Source organism: Ovis canadensis, chromosome 9 (assembly GCF_042477335.2).
Source record: "Ovis canadensis isolate MfBH-ARS-UI-01 breed Bighorn chromosome 9, ARS-UI_OviCan_v2, whole genome shotgun sequence".
Classification (NCBI taxonomy): domain Eukaryota; kingdom Metazoa; phylum Chordata; class Mammalia; order Artiodactyla; family Bovidae; genus Ovis; species Ovis canadensis.
Genome location: NC_091253.1, coordinates 84959083 through 84973185, shown reverse-complemented (window position 1 = coordinate 84973185; position 14103 = coordinate 84959083). Strand labels below are relative to the sequence as shown.

General features: G+C 42.6%; 1 protein-coding gene across 3 annotated transcripts in view; it reads right to left on the bottom strand.

Moving 5' to 3' along the window:
- The window catches only part of UBR5 (ubiquitin protein ligase E3 component n-recognin 5), a 140330-nt gene extending 128834 nt beyond the window's left edge, over nt 1-11496 (bottom strand). For 2 of the 3 annotated variants that reach the window (XM_069600429.1, XM_069600430.1), the window contains exon 1: nt 10816-11496. In XM_069600429.1, the coding sequence (XP_069456530.1) occupies nt 10816-10877 (62 nt within the window). In that variant the 5' untranslated portion in view covers nt 10878-11496. The remainder of the gene's footprint in view (nt 1-10815) is intronic. The other variant, XM_069600428.1, reaches the window with a different exon arrangement.
- Nucleotides 11497-14103: the final 2607 nt, after the last annotated feature.

The window sequence follows — 14103 nt, the reverse complement described above, 5'->3', positions numbered from 1 at the left end:
AATTTCATTTGTAAAAACAGAAACAAAAATTACTCTAGCCTCAGACAGACGGTTAGAGAACCTATGGTCTGATGGAGAAAGGATGGCTGGGGGCAGTGAGGAACTGGCAAGTTTGGCCCTACTTGCTGTCGTCGTCGTCGTTCAGTCGCCAAGTCGTGTCCAACTCTGTGACCCCATGGACTGCAGCATGCTAGGCATCCTTCTCCTTCACTACCTCCTGAAGCATGCTCAAATTCATGTCTATTGAGCCAATGATGCTATCTAATCATCTCATCTTCTGCCAGCCTCTTCTCCTTTTGCCTTCAATCTTTCCCAGCATCAGGGTCTTTTCCAGTGAGTATTCTCTTCACATCAGGTGGCCAAAGTATTAAGAGTTTCAGCTTCAGCATCAGTCCTTCCAGTGAATATTCAGGGTTGATTTCCTCTGGTCTGACTGGTTTTGCTGTCATTGATGAATTTTAAAACAAAGAAATGTGGATAAGAGCCTTTTATACCAGGATCTTCATACTTTTTTGTTCCTGATGATGGCAGTCCATTTAGATACTATGAGAAAAACTGCTTTAAATCAAAAAACCTCTTAATCAGAAAAGGCTACCAGAATAAATGTTTTTACATCTGGTTAGGTTATATTACTTACAAAACTTTAACACTATTGCCAGAAAAACTTTCTATTAAAAAAAAGATTTTAAATATATCATCCTCAAAGATAAATGCTATCACCCCTCAAGAATGCCCTTGAATTAAAAAAAAAAAAAAGAGAGAAGATTGAATCTTCATGTCAACTGAAAGCTTTTTACATTTCCAAAGAGACTTCTGAGGAATCAAGAGACCCTGGAGAAGAAAAGCAAAAGACCAACTAGCCTAGAATCCCTACCATTCCACAGAGTTTTATGAAACCAAAATCATTCCGGATGGTATGGAGAGGCTGCTAATGACACACTGACTCCTGTCTCTGGAATCAGGTGTTGTATTTCTTTTTCAGTATCTCTCTGCTCTCCGAAGTGGCAGAAAGATGAGCAACTGCCAACAAAATCAGCCCCCATGCCATCTCTGACCTGCAGACGACGGGCCGCCAACCTCCCCTATAGAAGAGAGCCATTCCTGGTTCTGTGTCCCTTCGGCAGTGACAGAAACCTAACAGAAAATCAGTAGAAACACGTGGAAGCAATTTGGATTCATCCCTGCTGGCAACTGCAGGAAGCAAAAAGTAGTTCCTATACTCTCCTAAAGAACCACCACAGCAACTGTCCACAGCATCCAAGGACGCCCTCCCCCTCCATATTCTTGATCTATAATGATCACAACACGTGATAAGCAGAAAAAGGCAGTTACTTAAGGAAAACACCCAAGGACTTCTCAAAGATGAAGTTTAAAAATGAAAAAGTTTAAAGTGAAGTTTAAAAACTACTAAAAATAAAAGCATACGAAGAGACTGAATGTTTAAACTAGATTTACACGCACACACAAAAAATCACCTGTCTGGTGCTTCCCTTAAAGTTTCCATATGCAGATGATGACACAGAGCAACAACTGGACTAGGTCAAATTCCCTTTGGACAGGAAGCAAAGTCACTCCCACAACAGAAGAATGTAGACAATGAACTACACAAGTTCATATACTCCTCCCCTCAAAGCTTTTCATATAAAACCCTATTTTCATCACTGAGACATCAAAATAACCCTACCGTATTATATCTGCTCTTTTGACATTCTTCATCAAGTTAACTTCCTGATCTCAAATTTGGCTTTTTCTAAAAGCTTACAAAAACCCATCGTCCTCCACTTTTCACATCACAGCAGCAGGCTGTTTCTCCACAGGAAAACACTCAGGTAAACCTCCACCAGGCCTCTGAGCAGGTCTTAGAGCAGGTCATAAAGAGCTACACCACCTTGTCATATGAATTCTGGAATGGCATATTCATGCTGGGGCAGAGCCAGTTTCTTGAAATGGTAGTTTCTCAACACTTTTCCTTTTGTACTAAAAAAGAATGGGGCCTGAACTGATGAAAAAGGAAATAAAATTCTATCTATTCATTCACTTCACAGTGCTCCCTAGACTGGACACTGTCATAATCTTTATAACTGGTGATCTAGAATACCACTATTACTAATGAAACTCCAGACTACATAATCTCTTTTATATATGTGTGTGTGTGTATATATATATATATATACACACACATATATATTAACATGAAAATTTGCTATCAAGAAAAATGTACGTTTGAGTAGCTTTTTCCTATGAAAAATAATGTAACGTGGAGTCAAGAAAAATTTCAAATACATAAAATTATATGCAGCATGATCACAACTATATTTTAAAAGAAAAATCCATGTATAGGAAAAAAGAGACCAGAAAGTCACCAAAATACTACCAGTGATGGCACCCTTGCTAGACTTTATAAACTGTGTTTTCTGAATCTTGTGTAAGAATGCTTTTTATTTTTTATATAAATTTATTTTAATTGGAGGCTAATTATTTTACAATATTGCAGTGAGAATGCTTTTTAATAGTAAGGAATTTTTAAAAACTATTAACAGTCAAAAACTTGAAAACAGCTCCAATTTCCATCAGCTAGAAAACAGATGACAATATAGCGATTATCCAAACAATGAAATACTACTACCACAATCAACGTGGCATCTGGTCCCACAATTTCATGGCAAATAGATGGGGAATAAATGGAAACAGTGAGACTTTATTTTCTTGGGCTCCAAAATCACTGTGGACAGTGACTGCAACTATGAAACTAAAAGACACTTGCTCCTTGGAAGGAAAGCTATGACAAACCTAGATAGTGTATTGAAAAGCAGAGACATCACTTTGCCAACAAAGGTCTGTACAGTCAAAGCTGTGGTTTTTCCAGTAGTCATGTCATGAATGTGAGAGTTGGACCATAAAGAAGGCTAAGCACCAAAGAAATGATGCTTTCAAACTGTGGTCCTGGAGAAGACTCTTGAGTCCCTTGGACTGCAAGAACATCAAACCAGTCAATGCTAAAGGAAATCAGTCCTGAATATTCACTGGAAGGACTGATACTGAAGCTCCAATACTTTGGCTACCTGATACGAAGAGTCAACTCATTGGAAAAGACCTTGATACTAGGAAAGACTAAAGGCAGGAGAAGGGGATGACAGAGGATGAGATGGTTGGATGGCATTACTGACTCAAATGGATATGTGTTTGAGCCATCTCCAGGAGATAATGAAGACAGGGAAGCCTGGTGTGATGCAGTCCATGAGGTCCCAGTCAGACACGACTTGGTGACTAAACAACAACAACCATAATTAACAAAAGAAAAAAAACTGTTACATGTGCTAAGGAAAAGTCCCCAGACACATGATCCCTTTTCCATGAAATTCTAAAAAAGGCCAAATTACAGTGAGAGAAAGAATAGCTGTTTTCAGGAGCGTGGTGGGAATAAGGGGCTCAGAAAGCAAAAGGGCACCAGGGAACTTTTGGGATCATGAAAATATTCTGTATCTTGATTGTAATCATGGTTACACAACTATACACATTTGTCAAAACTCAAACTGTACACTAAAAATGGGTGAATTTTACTGTATGTAAGTTAAACTTCAATAAAGCTGAGTTACAAACTAAATAAGAATAGAGAAAGTTAAAACATTTTATTAAGGTGAATGATACCACTGGAAACTGAACAAATAACATTACTTTGCTGTTTAAGCTTATATTTTTATTTACATGTGAAGTAACATTAATTTGTAACACTTTATTCAATATCCTGACAAAAATGAGGATATCAGAAACCACAGTTACCTAAGAATTTATCATATTTCTCATTTTGAAGGGGTTTATTACCACTACAGTGATCTTATCAAGAAAATAATATAAAATATGATCTCATTAGAGGATAATTTCTAATAGCTAAATTCAATTTACCAGTAATCTTACCTCTATGAAAGTGTTAGTCGCTGAGTTGTGTCCAACTCTTTTGTGACCTCATGGACTGTAGCACACTAGGCTCCTTTGCCCATGGCGTTCTCCAGGCAAGAATACTGGAGTGGGTTGCTATGCCCTTCTCCAGGGGAATCTTCCTGACCCAGGGATAGAATCTGGGTCTCCCACATCATCGGCAGATTCTTTACCATCTGAGCCACCAGGGAAGTCTTACCTCTATATTAAGTTAGAAGAATGCAGTAAACTTTTCACATGACTTTTGCCTCAATGTGCCCCACTTTCAAGAACTCTGTCTTTCCATCATTATTACAAGCAACTTGCTGATCAAATGTTATCACACTAGAGGTTAAAGATGTGACAACATCTGTCAGGAATATTTCCAATGTAATGTTGCCTATCCATCTAAGGCTATTATCGAACAAATTTCTCTTAAGAATGTCAAATTTTATAACATGTTAAAATTTAATTGGTTTTATTATGTAAAATCACAAAACGGTCAATCATCAAAAATAAGCTTTCATGTAACAACAGGAAAAATCTAAACAGACTGAACTCTGAGATTAAGACAATTTTTTTAAAGCTTTCAACTTTGAGATATATAATGAATGTATATCAAATATATGATCTGAGGGAAAGGAATAAGAGGGAAGACACTTTAAATCAGGTTGTTGAAATTGGGTGCTCACTATACTATCCTCTTTACTTTTGTATATGTTTTAAAGTTCATAATAAAAAGCTTTAAAATAATTTTCAGAATAAAACTTAAAAATTATTTTAAAAACAAATCAACATTTCAAAATTACAGTGAGCCAGGAGACAGGCTGTTGTCATTTGCTCAGAATGCCAAGGTGTCAAAATGACAGAAACAGACTATAATTAGAGTTTGTTTTCTTAACTAGAAATACAGTTGGCCCTGTGTCTCTAAGGGGTACTGGTTCCAAGAGTCCCGGCGGGTACCAAAACCCTTGGCTGCTTAAGTCCCTTTATAAAATAACTAGTACAAATAGTTAGCACTTGGTATCTGTGGATATGAAACCTGTGGATACCAAGGGCCTAGTGTATGTATGATGAAAATGGGGCACAAGGACATTAATACATTCTCCTATCACATAAGATTATTCCCCTCAATACACTCTGCAAGATCTACTTACGTGTAATTTGACACAGTCCTCAGTGACTAAACTTTCCTTTAAAGACTATTTCCTAAATAATGTTAATTGTTAAGGAAAAATCCTCACCTTTTCTAAAGTTCATCCCATGATTCCTAGTTGTACTCCTGTGTACTATGTAATTGCCTTCCCAAGTATCTGTTTACTCCTAGACCTACAATTTACTCACTGATTTTTTGATTTATAAAACTAATCTTCCCTTGTTTGTTTTCATTTTCAATTTTTTGTTTGGCTATTCCATACCCTGTCTTTAATCTTACTTTCCTTAAACAACTTAATCATTTTTGAGGCTTGCCTGGACTTTCTCAGTAAAGTCACTCTAGTATTATTGTTTCTAGGTAACTATCTCAATAATCAAATAGTCAGATTTCCCACTGGTTTGGTGACATGATGCTCTATTCCACCCTAATACTATGTTTTTTTGGTGTAGCACAATGAAACTTTAGGCAGCTTTCAACTATTATAACCTCTACCCACCACAATCTTTGTTCAGCTCCACATACTCCCAGGCCTCTTTTCTGGATCCTACTGAAGGGATGAGGATATGGCTGAGTCTTTAAAACCCAACAGTTCCTAATAAAATAAGATGCACTTACTAAATGCCAGGTATTGTGCAAAAAGCTCTTTCTGTGTCAACCCTGCCCAACAGAATTTGCAGTGATCATGGCACTGTTCTGTATCTGCACTGTCCGAGCTACTAGCTACATGTGGGTACAGAGCACTTGAAATGTGATTACTGTTACTATGGAACTGACTTGTTAATTTTATTTCTTTTCAACTAATTTCAATTTAAGTAAGTCATGTCTTGAGACTAACTTATATTGCTTGAATTTTTCATAAATTTCCCTTTAGTTTTACATCTGTATATATTCAAGATGATCTATGATAGAGTTTCTGAACCTCACCACAACTGACATCATGGATAGGTTCATACTTTACTGTGGGGCTGTCCTGTGCATTGCAGGGTGGTGAGCACCACCTCTGATGTCTACCCAACCAGAGGCCAGTAACAATGCCCCAACTGGGACAACCAAAAAATGTCTCCAAACACGGCAAACATCCCCGGGGGTGGGGGTGGGGGGGTGCGGGGAGCAAAAACTACACCCAATTGAGAACCACTGGTCTAAGACTAACAGTCTGGATTCTGCACTCAATGCTAAGGATATTCTAGTGCAATTCCTCTAGTGCCTGTTTTCCTATTTGGAAACCAGACAAAATGTAAAAGCTGTAAAAAGTAACTATCTCTTTATAATATTTTCCACAGAACCTATAATATTGTGCTTTTCCACCTGCTATCTCAACTATTCTTCACCAACAAGGGTACTACTATACCTGACTTAGAAACTGAGTCTGGAGGGGTGGGGAGGAGTGGCAGGGAATGAGACTGTAAGTGCTTAAACGACTTGCCTACCACAACATAGTTAATAACTAGCAGGGCTGAGACAAACCAGATTTAGGAATTCTTAATTTTAAACTCCTATCTACACTACCTTACTCTGTAGCCTTATAGCTTCTAAAGGGGGAGCTCCTTGGAGAAAAACCTTTTCAATGTAACAGTCTCAACCCAGATTGTTTCTGGTCACACAGCACATTATAATGCCTAAGAGCAAAGCTCACAGGAAAATTCCACATCCAGACCAACAACGTGAACTGCGTTGCAATGTAGCCAACCTGCATCCCAAAGAGTAATTCAAGACAGGGACTAGTCTCAGGAACACATATCACCTTAAAAGGCCTCTCCTGACCTAGTACTAGGAAAGCATTAAGAGGTTCCACGCTCTGACAAAAGGCCTAAATCAATCTGAAGTGCAGGAGGGAGGCGTTGGGGAGGAGAAATCAAAACTCTAAGACAGGTGGCTGCACAAAGGCTGGGACACCTCAGAAAGCAGAGATTTCCTAGAATACAGGCCATGTGGGACAGTGAAGAGACCTGGACTTCAAAAATTAGAAGACCCACCATGTGGCTCTCATCTGTCAGTACCCTGGATAAAGTCGGTAAACTCAGGGCTGGTTTTCCAGCGCATCTATGAAAAGAATGGTCTACTGACTTCTTCAGCACTTCCCAGGATTTGTTGAGTTGCACTTCCAGCTCGCCTCTCAATCTCAAAATGCAGTACCATGTTCTTGGTATGGTTTTTACTACTGATTATTTCTTGAGATGTTTTAAGCAGGAACATAGCACTAACTCAAGGAATTTGCTAGAAAGAAAATCAAAATGTCACACAAGTATCTGAGCACTGAGCGGTTTCAATTCCATACAAAGAATATTTGCTGAGGGGCCAGCTCTCTGCACCAGGGACCTTGTAATCACTCTGGAAATCCACAACCAATATCCTAGGCTCTAGGAATGCCTAGCCATCCCCACCTGTATTCAACTACTGCATTATTTGGTCTCCCAGGGCCAATAATTAAAGATGTTAACCCAATATACCAAGACTGTCACAGAAATGCATGAGTGCGTGCTTAATCACGTCCAACTCTTTTGTAACCCCATGGACTGTAGCCCATCAGGCTCCTCTGTCCATGGGATTTCCCAGGCAAGAATACTGGAGTGGGTTGCCATTTCCCTCTCCAGAGGATCTTCCCAATCCAGGGATCAAATTCATGTCTCCTTCACTGGCAGGATTCTTTACTGCTGGGAAGCCCATCACAAAAATAACAAGCATAAAAACACAGAGGAAACGCACTCCAGTATTCCTGCCTGGGAAATCCATAGATAAGAGAGACTGGTGAGCTACAGTCCACGGAGTGGCAAAGAGTCAGACTTGACTTTAGAGACTAAACAACAATTTTTAGCTTTAGCTTTTTTGCCTCCACATCACCCTGTTAGTATCATTCTGCCTTCTGTTTACCATTTGTTTTGTTTTGCCTGCTTCTTTTATTCCTCCTGCTAAAAAAGAAAAAACACAGAGGGAAAAAAATCAGATTTTTTTTTAATACTGAGTACATTTTAAATGCTGACATCACATTTCTACACTACACAAAATATATGACTTCTAATAGGATGCAGCCATTTTAAATAGAAAACTTTATTTGTACAGCACAATATTGGTGTTTTGAGGCGTTTTATTTGACTAAGCAATTTATTTTCAATACCATGCTGCCAGTCCAATCTTACTGCTTTTTGGGTAAATACTAACGTCTATGTATTTATATATATATTTTTTTTTTTTTTCACCGAAACTATCAATTATCTTTTTGTTAGATTTTTATCTAAAGGCAAAAATTTTCTGGGCTCATTCTAGTTAAGTTAAAAGGTTCCAGAGAAAGAGTCTCCTGTGGGGAAAGATTTCCCTTAAACAATGCAGCAAAGGGTTGATCTAGTATTTTGCAACAAGGTATGCATACAGGATCTTCTTCTGAAGGGGAGACACAGAACAGCTCCACAAGTCAACTACTTCAAAACTGGAAAGCATGACTATTTCAAGCGCTGCTTTCATAAAACAAACCAGACATTCTACTGCTATGAGATACAACTACAGGTTCCTAAAATTTTATCTACAGCTGTTTTTTTTAATATCTACTACATTCTTGATGCACATATTTTACAGTCTCATTTTCGAAACCACCTGTCTTTCTTTCTCATGAAAACTGAAAATGATCCAAATAGTCTCAATATTGTATACTGAGAGTACAGGAGTCAAAGCTGATTATTTGTTTACACCAAGAATGAAAAAAGAAAAGGTAGCTTTAAAAAGGATACATGTAAATTTCTAGACTAGCTGAAAAAAGAATGCTCAAAAATTATTCAAAGTGCCGAACAAAACCGCAAAATAGGTTTTGGCATGCATGATCAATTGAGTAAATTAGTTAGGATTCCTGGTATATAAAGTTAGGACTAGTATAAAAAATACACCGTGTATGTCTCTTCTGGTGCAATGTAACAAGTTCCCCCACAAGCACGGCCAACTGGATTCTATGAATGACAGACAGTACAGCTATCCTCACTACTAGCCTGGTTCTAAAATTTACCCCCCCCCAAAAAAAACCTTATGTAAAAGTCTTAACAAAAGATATGTAATGAAATAAAATCGGAATAAGACTGCATTATAAAATAAATGACTTAAAACTTATTTTCGTACTTAAAAGAACTATGTGACCACTCCAAATGATTAGTATTTTGAGAAAGTATTCCAAAAGTTCTACAGACATGTGAAATACAATATGGCTACAACAGCAAAGATTAGACAAATCCGAACCCAATGCCAGAAACCAAGCCTCCAGCTTCCCGGATTGAAAGGCTGTCCGCCCCACCTGAGGCAGTTAGATTCCCCGAAACAGAGGCCGGTATATCAGCAGAAGTTAGGCCTCCTCCTCCCTCAGGGAAGTGCATGACAAACAGGGCTTCATGCAATTTATGTCACCCGGTCACTTAACAAAAATCATATCTAACTTCTAAACGTGGGCCCTGACGGCCTTCTATATTTATGAGGAAGAGAGAGCAGCGAAAGTGTTGGTATAGAAACTTCAAATGCCCCACTTTCTGACCCTGTAAAACATTTAGCCCATCATTCGATCTGAGTCCTAGATTCTCAGCCTTGCCTAATGGAGGTTTCCCTCAACCTTTTCGGAATCTCTGTTTTGCAACAGTGAAGGAACTTTTCCTGCTTTATCTCAGTTCCCTGAGAGCATGCGGCCTTGCAATTCAATATCCTAAACTGGCAGGGAACGGTGGAGGAGGGAAGGGGAGGAATCCGGAGTCAAAACAGCCTCCTTATGAAAGACCAAAAAAAAAAATCATAATGCCTCCTCCGCCCATAGCAAAACCCATCCCAGAAATTTACAGCGTGTTAAGAAAAGCAGCACTGCGAACTGCAAACGTAAGAGTTTTCCTTTGACTCTACGCACGATTTTCAGCTGTCAAATTACAACTCAGGAAAACACTATCATTAGAATAAAAAAAGGAAACAAAAAAGCTCGCACCACAGGGACTGGGAAACAGGAGCTGCCAGCACCGTTTCCAGAGAAAACAGAGCAAAGGGAACCCAATCCACTTCCCTCCCCGCCCCCCACCCTCGCCTAAATTCATCCCCTCCCCGGACCGGCAAACCTCACTGCAGGGGCTCAAATTTAATAATAATAACAATAATCATGGCGCTTCCTCCCTCCCGCCACCCCACCCGCGATCTGCAGGGAATCAGCTTCTCCCACCCAGGTCCCCCGACCCCACCCCGCCCCGCCTCCCCTTCCCCCAGGAGCCCCAGGCCCTCGCCGGTCCGACCACCCCACCGGACACAGCTCCCGGGAGCCCGGGCGAACCCAGCCTACCACGGGGCCCCTCGCCCGGCTCCTCCGCTTCCCTCTTTTTTTTTTTTTTTTTCAACCTCCACCATCCCCCATCCGCATTGTCTGTCTCAATTCAACTTTGACTAATATGGATTCCTCGGGCCTGGCCCGGGCGGTGATGAAGCTCCCCGCACCGGGAGCTGGATACCCACCCGCCGCCCCCACCGAGTTGAACGCGGCTCCTCCGTGGAGGCGGGGGGACCAGGGGGCGTTAGAGGGTGCAGTGCTCTTCCCCGTCCACAGCTAGCTTCCCCCCACACCCCCCCGACCCCGCGGCCCCGGTCCTTGGGACCAGAAGTTTGCCCCGGAAGGGGCCTAGCCGGGGGGGCAGTGAGGACCCCCGCCCTCCCCACCGGCCGTCGGTCCGGCGCGGCCCCGTGGGGGAGGGGAGGGCGGGGAGGCGCCCCTCCCCCCGCCGCCCGCCGGCCGGCCCTATTACCTGTCATTGAGCTGGTCCTCGGTGCCCGGCAGCGGGTGAACCACGAAATGGATGGACGTCATGGTGCTTCCTTCTCGTCGTCCTCTCGAGGACGGCCCCCTCCCGCTCGGCTCCCCCCACCCCCGAACCCCTTCCCCTCGTCAAAACCCACAGCCACAGCCGCCGCCGCCTCCCGGTCCCCAAATGAGAGAAGCAAATGCGCAGGGGCCGCCGCCGCCGCCGCCGCCGCCTCCCTGCCGGGCGTGTGTCCGAGGCGCGGCGGTCCGGCGGGGCGGGCAGGAGGGCGGATCAACACGCCACCCCGCTCCCTCAGCGACAGGGCGCAGGAGTGCGAGGCCGGCGGCCGGGACCCGGGGCGCGCCGCCGCTGCCGCCGCCACCGGCAGCCGGACGTCGGGAGAGAGGGGCCCGACTGAGGAGGGGAGGGGGACGGGCTGCGGGCTGTGGGGCCGGTGTGTGGTCCCGGCGGCGGACGGGGTCCGGACTAGGGAGGTGGGGAGGGAAATGAGCCCGCTCGGCGCGTCACTGGCGAGAAGAAGCCGCCGCCGCCGCCACCAGCACCGCCGCCGCCATCTTCACTTCTGCCCCAGTTTCTCCGTCTCGCAGGCTCCGCTCCCGAGCGGAGGGGGAGGGGCGAACGGGAGGAGGAGGAGGAGGGAGGAGACCGGCAGGCGTGGGGCACGGCCGCGAGGGGGCGGGGCTCCGGGAAACGGGCGGCGAGGCCCTGCCGATTGGGCGGCTCAGCCACGGCGCTGTAAGGCGCGCGCCGATTGGGCCGTTCGGCTCCCGAGCCCGGCCCCCCCCCCGGGGGGGTGGGCTCGCTCCCGAGTGAGTGTCCCGGAGAGCACGTGTTCGGGACAGATGAGGCGGAGGGGCGAGCCGGCTGGGGCGGGGAGTCCGGGAGAGAGGCTAAGTGTGTGTCCCCGGCGCGGTGGTGGTGGGAGGGAACAGGGGCTCCTCCAGTCTCGCGCTCTGATTTCTCTTGGGGCAGCCCTAATTATTTTGCGGACCCTTAGGGGTTTTCTGTTGTTGTTTCTCGTCCTTCACATCCGCAGTTATATTTAAAGTGGAAGTGTAGAAATCTGTTAAGGGGCAAGAAACGGACAGCGTTTTATTGGAGAAGTAAGGTAGTTATGTAAGGGCCTTTCCAGAAGGTCCAATCGTAGGATTATAGAGCTGACTTTGCAGCAACTTCTTTTTATCACCCTGATTTCCCCAATCCCACCCCCCACCCCCACGCAACCGCCACCATCACGTATCCACACAAAGACAAAATGTGGAAATTTCCACCGATTTCCTGATTTAAATGACTCATGAATTTTTAATTCTTTTAAATGAAAGATGAAATATCAATTTCATCGAAGATGTTTCGTTCTTCAGCTTATGATCAGTGGGATCATAAGGGCTAATTCTTAAATAGATCTGCCTTTTTCTAGGGAACCAGTTAATAGATTTTTTTCTCAAAGGCTTCTCTGGCCCCTTCAAAAAATCAAGTACTTCTTTCAAGAAAAAAAAAAGTGAAAACACGAAGCCTCTTTCTCCAGTATGTTCCGTTAAATTAAGGGTCCTGTGAAACGTTCTTAATTTTAAATATCACTTTTCTTCTGTTACTGCATTACACATACGCACTTGCTTAGAAGTTCTTTTGAACAAAATATATGACTATTTATAAATCAGGATAGAGTAGGTACCCCTTGAGACAGATAATGGAACACTTTTGTAGGTCACCAGCTCCAAAATGGCCCAGATTAGACTAAAAAGTGATTTCAAAGCCTCTATTAGAAATTCGTGGGAGCCACAGGGAAGCAGAGGAAACCAATGGACACTGTTAGTTTTGGAGCCAGACGGACTTGAATTTGTGCCGTTTCTAATAATTATTAATTGTGTGGACTTGATTATATCATTTAACCTATCATAGCATCTTTTTTTCCTCATTTGTGAAATATTCCATAGTAATAGATCTATGTAGGGTTTTGGTGAGGCCTAAATAAGATAATGTATGTCAAGTACCTAGAGCACTTCATAACATTTAGTAATGTCAGCAAGCAGAAGTTTTTTTGTCAAGTTGCTCATTGTGTGCCACTTGACTACATACCACTTTATACACTTATGTCTTTCATTACTCAAATCACATTATGGAGTAAATAATATTATCGCCATTATATAGATGAAGATACTGAGGCCCAAATACCTTATAAGTGCTGAAACTGATTCCATTGCTCTTTCCACTATACCACAACTGTCATCTACTTAATAATTTAGAAGGAACAGATTATTCAAAGTCAATGGGAAAATGTGATATGATAAATGCAATGAGTGCTATGAAAGTTAAAGGAGGAAGTGGTTCCAGCCAAGAGAATTAAGAAAAGTCATTTCATTTAAGCTTTCAAGAATGTTCTGGGAAAACAGAACATCCAGTTTGAACTTGGTCATTTTAGTTGTGCCCCTGGACAAACTCCAAAGTCCATGCTATACTTTGCTTCATTTCTCTTTCTTCCATATCTGCCCTCCTTCATCTTTTCATTGTGCTTCCATCCTGCTTTCAACTTGATTTACCAACTGAGATTTTCTATCCTGGTTGAAGGCTGGTCTCATCACTCTTCGGCAGCCCATTCAAAGTACCCACTTGGTCTCTGACTGACAACTATCTTGGCATTGTCCAGGCTGCTGTGTTAGAACATTCATCTCCCTAACACTATGGTGGGTCACACTTTGAACCCGGAAGAGCAAGAATAAAGACACAGAGTTGTGCATCACATGGATGGGGAAGGAGGGAATACAGATAAGGAAGGGAAATAAGCAAGGTTCAAGCAGAAGCTTCTTTGAAAAGCCGAAGTACAATACAAGTTGAGAAAAGAAGGCTGGAGTGAGCTTCTTTCCTAACAATTTGAACTAATTTATTTGAGGACAACTAAAAAGTTAACCAACAATATTTCTTTAAACCTGCTTAAAGGAACAGGAGAGTTAACAAAATAATGATGAATTACCACACTAGGATCCAAGGGATGAATAAGACCCAAAGAAGTGAGTCCTGTGTTTAGAGCCACTTTTCCCCCTGGGATGAATGCCAGTTCCAGAAAGACCTAATAAGAAGCCAAGAAGTTGAGCAGTTCTGACAAATTCTCAGAGCTAAGACAACAGGAACTGATGTCCAAGGTTCCCTAATGCAATAGTGAGTGAGTACTAATGAACTCCTCTCACTTTGTATGGAGCCCAAAGGACTGCAGCTCTGAAATTAGCCATGTCTTAGAGTTGGTTTCCCCCAAGACATACATTGAGTCAAGGATGT